The sequence below is a fragment of the Crocodylus porosus genome, unplaced genomic scaffold (genome assembly GCF_001723895.1).
Source record: "Crocodylus porosus isolate Cpor-Errol unplaced genomic scaffold, CroPor_comp1, whole genome shotgun sequence".
Classification (NCBI taxonomy): Eukaryota; Metazoa; Chordata; order Crocodylia; family Crocodylidae; genus Crocodylus; species Crocodylus porosus.
This window is the reverse complement of record NW_017728943.1, coordinates 121,634,609-121,639,831: the sequence shown is the minus strand read 5'-3', so window position 1 is coordinate 121,639,831 and position 5,223 is coordinate 121,634,609. Positions and strand designations below refer to the sequence as shown.

The 5,223-nt window shown below is 41.9% G+C and overlaps 1 protein-coding gene across 3 annotated transcripts in view; it reads left to right on the top strand.

Annotated features, from left to right (window-relative positions):
• SASH1 (SAM and SH3 domain containing 1) overlaps nt 1-5,223 on the top strand; it is an 825,655-nt gene that overhangs the window by 540,554 nt on the left and 279,878 nt on the right. The window contains exon 1 of one of the 3 annotated variants that reach the window (XM_019550107.1): nt 4,349-4,368. The exons of the other annotated variants lie outside the window; for them this stretch is intronic. Coding sequence (XP_019405652.1) covers nt 4,366-4,368 — 3 coding nt within the window. The 5' untranslated portion in view covers nt 4,349-4,365. Of the gene's footprint in view, nt 1-4,348; nt 4,369-5,223 lie in introns of those variants that run through there. 3 annotated transcript variants of the gene reach the window in all.

The following is a 5,223-nucleotide window of genomic DNA, read 5'->3' as shown; positions in this document are numbered from 1 at the left end:
TCTGAAAGGTTTTATGTGTATGTCCCTTGACAGCTCACCAAAACTCTTTAAGTGGCCCTCCAGCCAAAATAATTGTCCACCCCTGCCTTAGGTACATCAGGCTGTGTATGACACACACAAAAGTTCTGAAGTCAGACTGTTATTTTTTTCTATATGTCATTGCTGTCACTGCTGTGTATCTATCTCAGAACAAAGACTTGCTAGCTCTCATGAAAATGTGGAATTTTGAGCCTTCTCTTTTTGGCCCAAGGACTGAAGGTAAATTAAGGATGATCTAAATGTGGATGTGTAGCTCACAGTAAATGGTGGATTACTATGTTCCTTCATAGAAACTCGTAGTTAGATGAACAGAAATTTGGAGGATTCCTCAATATCTTCACAACTGTTCTGGCTAAATGGTGTCCTTTTTTTTGTTTACAGGATGAGACTGGTATTATAAAACCTTTTCTTTTTTTTTTTTCTAAAGAAAGCCATCTAAGCGTTCAGGTTGAAATCTAGGAGGGAATACCCTTTTAATCACTAGTGTTAATTGTTATTCAAATTCACTTTTCCATTCTTGAAAAAGGGTGTAATGTGTAATGTAACTGCTGTATGTTTGGCTCAGGGAGCCAGCAGAGGGCATCCAGGATATTTGCAAACTCTAGTCCCAGAGATGTGGTGACATACTGTTGTAGGGTGACCACCTGTCCCTGGTTTCAAAATGGGATGCTCCATTCTCGGGCATACTCAGCTGTCTCTGTGCTCCAGGCTCAGCTAAGCATGTTGTAGAGAAAGGGGAGGGGGAAGGGAATGTCCATTTTTGCTAGGAAAGTCCTGTTTTTAACACCCGTCCTGGATGCCCCACTGAAAACAGGACAAAAGTATTCATTTGAAAAAACTGACGAGGTGCCCAGGATGGGTATTGAAAACAGGGCTGCCCTGGCAAAAAAAAAAATAGTCATATGGGCACCCTATTCTGTTGATGTCTCTGATTCCAAGTGATTAAAGTAAATTACAAAAGACCACCATGGCTTCCGTTTGTGCTGTTATGTCTTTTTCTAGCATACTGTTTGCTGTCACTAATGTAGGTTCATTGCTATCTTTCACCATGCTGTATTCTTTGCCTTCCCCTCTCACTCCCTCCCCCCCGCCCCTCCCGCCTTTCCCTTGAAAAATCCTTCCTTTAGACTAGTAATTCTCAGCAAGAGGTGTAATAACACAGCCACGCACTGAGGACAATTGCTACGCAAAGGGCAGCTTCAGGTTTTTCTCAACCAGGGTGCTGTGACACCCTGAAGTGCCATAAGATCCTTTTAAGGGTATAATAGGGTGTGGTTCAATACCAGCACTGCAAATACGTACATGTTGTAATAAGATAAGATCAGAGATCTGAAATCAGAATCCATCGTGTCAAAAGCATTCTGACCAGATATGGTCTTTTAGTTTCTTCTGTTGCAAAGAACTCAGAGCCAGAATTTACCAAGGGGTACCTTGAGGCTAATGGAGGTTGAGAATCACTGTTTTAAATATTTTTTCAAAGAATTTACCAAGGAGTATCTGTATTCTCAAGGTACAAGGGGTACCTAGAGGCTAATGGAAGTTGAGAATCACTGTTTTAAATATTTTTTCAAAGGAATATGCTATGGTCTCCTCTCAAGGGTTCAGTCTGCCTTTTCACCTGGCTTTCAGAAGGCACTGATCAGCAGTTTTGTCAGTAATCTGGTATAGGTCTACTTCTTCCCAATCCATACAGGATGCTTTGGAATAGCATTTGCCTACATTCTCCACCCCTTCCAGGGCAGTGGGATCCAGGAGCATACCAGATGCTTGCTCTAGCGAGCTACCTCATCATGGCTGAATGAGCACTTCCCTCTGTGACTAGAGATGCTAGGACCCTACTAGGGTGCTGTAAAATTTTGGGGAAACTGCAGCAATGAAGTATGTTTCTTCAAAATAGACACATTAAAGCCTTTATTTTGAAAAGCTGATATGCCCTGCAATTAGTCCACTTCTGTGAGAGGATCTTTCCATTCCACACTGTTGCTTAGTGTCACGGCGGGGTCTTGAAGGATGGCCGTGATCTCCCCAAGGCCCCCTTCCCATGCCAAGTTGGCCCACAAGGCACCCTCAATTCTCATCCGCCACATCTTTGTTCGTAAATATATTAGGGAGGCTGCCTTTATGTCTTCTTGGACATGGTTTTGCTGTACTCTGACCTCATGGCCTCCTAGACCCCTTGTGGGTCCCATTCTGCAATGGGAGTTTTGGGGCACCTTAGCCTTATGGGCCATGCGGGGCTCGAACCACCCCTTTACCATGCCCCAAGCCTCGCAGATGGAACTAATGTTGTTCGGTCTGGGCCTTGTTATAATGTGGCCCCTGGTCCTCCCTGGGCTCTCCGCAGCCCTGTCTCACTCTGCGCCTCACTGGCACTCGGGGTTGGTGCCCCCACAAATGCTGCACCCTCTCTAGCACTGGGGCCCCCACACTGCCGTGGGTCACCTATGAGGCCTCCTCCATCCCCTAATAGCCTCATGCAAGCCACGGGTCTTAAACAGCAAACAAAACCACATAAATCCAAGCCGCCCAGCTATAACCTCATTCAGGCCATTCCAGGGGTGTGCCGTCCCTCACCAGTATCAGAGGCTATAGCTGCAGTCAGGCTGCTCCCTTTTTGCTTGCTCTGGGAGAGTTCCTTCCCCCTTCCCCCATGGCTGCTGGCAGGGAGCTGGCATCCTGGCCTCAGCAGGTTTAAATGTGGGCCACCCTTGCCCCTTCTGGTCAGCTGACTGCCAGCAGGTGTGGGCCACTAAGCTCACTCTGGTTGCCCTGCTAACCAGCAGCTGGGGCTCCCCACTCACTGCTAAGGCTCTTTCCCTAACAGTTTCTACTCTTCAAAGGAGCAGGGCACCTAAGTGCTTTGCGACACTTAGCCCAAGCATTTTCCTCTGGCCAGAAAAGATAGGAGCACAAATGATGAAATGGTAGCGAGATTTTAGGAGTGTCAGAGCCAAGGAAACTTGATGTTTCCAAGTTAGTTTCACTCAAGAGCAAACAAAATGCTAGAACAGTAAAAATTGAACTTGAAAGAAAACCAGTTCTGGATTGAGTGGACAAATTTGATTTCCCATTTTCCAAATTATGAAGTGATGCAAAATATAGGTCCTCTTGACATGACAAGAGATACAGTTTGCATACTATGTAATGACTAATATGTCAACTAGAAATGAAGGCTTGTGAGAACAAAAGGGCTTGTCTGATTACTCTAGGAAGGGTTTAATATACAGAGAAAAGTCAGCAAGAGTATTTATTGACTTTGACTGGTATTTCTAGTCTGCAGACTTGTAAGCTTTTGCACCTTCCCTAGCTTTAAGTGTAAGGTCAGTTGACAGAAAGCTTTAAAGGTTATGGAGGCACATGAACCAAATTACCAATATTGCACTGGGGACTCCTTGCTAACAGCTGATCATTAGATTGCAACATTTTTCTACCATTTTATCCTGCTTCAGTGAATTGCTGTAAACATTTCAGAATATAGTGTCCTCTTATGGCACAAACAGGAGTTTCACATATGTGTCAAGAGGTAAATGTTGCTTTTAAATCATACTTATAACACAATAGCCCACGTTCTTCAAATACTTTGCAATTCTTCTTGAGTTTTCTTAAAAGACAGCACAGCTTTAATAATTACAGATTGTAATAAGTGACAATATGGCACGCTGAGTTTTACAAATGGATTTCTAACTTATTTTGTTCTGTTGTGACACAACTGTGATAGTGTGTGGTAGAGAGGTCATTGATTCTTACATGTAGACAATGAACTGAAATTACTTTTTTATTTATGTGCATAACACACAAGCCCACACTTATGTTCTTTATATATTATATAATTTCATACACCTCAGAGACTTCAGATACTTATAAAGACAAGCTTCTGGCTCAAACTTGCTTTCTTTTGGCTGAATGCATCACCCATTGGAAGGTTGTATTTGGCACGCCACTTTTTGAGGTGTGGCAGAGTCATACATGGTAACTTGAGTTGAAGATTTATAAATGGTAATGTTAGAGAACACGTATAATTTCTTGAGTTCCATTATTATATATTGTGCAAGCATTCAGTTGACTGAGACATACTTAACTTTTGAATCATAAGTAATCTACCACTACCCAGCTCTCTTGCTAACAACTCCTTTGCTACAGTCTCCTTGAAGCAGAAGAACACAAGAGACTGTACTCAGCTCCGAATACAATATTTTCTTTTTTATGCTCAGTGATTTAAGAGGTTGGAATGATGCCTTTGACTAGGAAGGTAATGAGGAAGGCTATTTAAAATATCTGTTCACTATGGAGCAGTTTGCAAAAGAAGCTGAGTTTGGAGATAACATAATGGTGAGTACAAAAGCAGTGGGTGAAAGATTATTCTGCCTTACTTTTTAGCCAACAGTTTTTGAAAATTTGTTGAAAGTGATGTTGGCATTAAGACTGCAAGCTTAAAACAAAAAACCAGAATGCATTGGCTGCACAATGGACTCAGTAATGTCAGTAATAGCTACTCTTGCTACTGCTGTTCCATGAGAAAACCAAATGTAAATTCTCTTTTGATGTTGAGAGACAATAACCAGATGCACTGTTAAATACATTGACTTCCTCTGCAAATGGAATGCACAGTGAGTGAAACAGATGTATTTTGTCTATGTGGCTGCTTTTTAAATAGAATAAGCTAGAATTTTCAAAATTCTTTTTTGGTTTTGTTACCTTTAATTTTAAGAAATTTGAATGCTTTCATTTGATTTCCAGTGTTTGAGGAAAAAACTAATTTCCTTTTGGATGGAAGGAAAGCTTGTTAAACGATGGAGTATGATTCCACCTCTTACAATTCTTTCTACAGTGCTATTTCTACACTGGAAGTAGCTAAAATTGCCATTTGTTTGTATTTTTTTCACCACTAAGACACAAATGGCTTCTCAGTCAGTGTGTTATTGCTTTAGCCAAGGAGATTTTTTAAATCTAATTGTATAGAATTTGTATGTGACAGATGGACCATAAAGTTCAGAAATAGTTATAGGCACTAATCAATAGAGACATGAATATGCAATACCTGCAGGTCAGGGCATGTAAGCCATACTTGTCCATTGTCTGGTTGCTGATGGTAATTCAGGGGGCACTCTGAGGTGCTCTGGGTTAGAGTAAAAGGCAGTCCAGGGGAGAGAGACTTAACGGTGGGAGTCTACTATAGACCTCCCA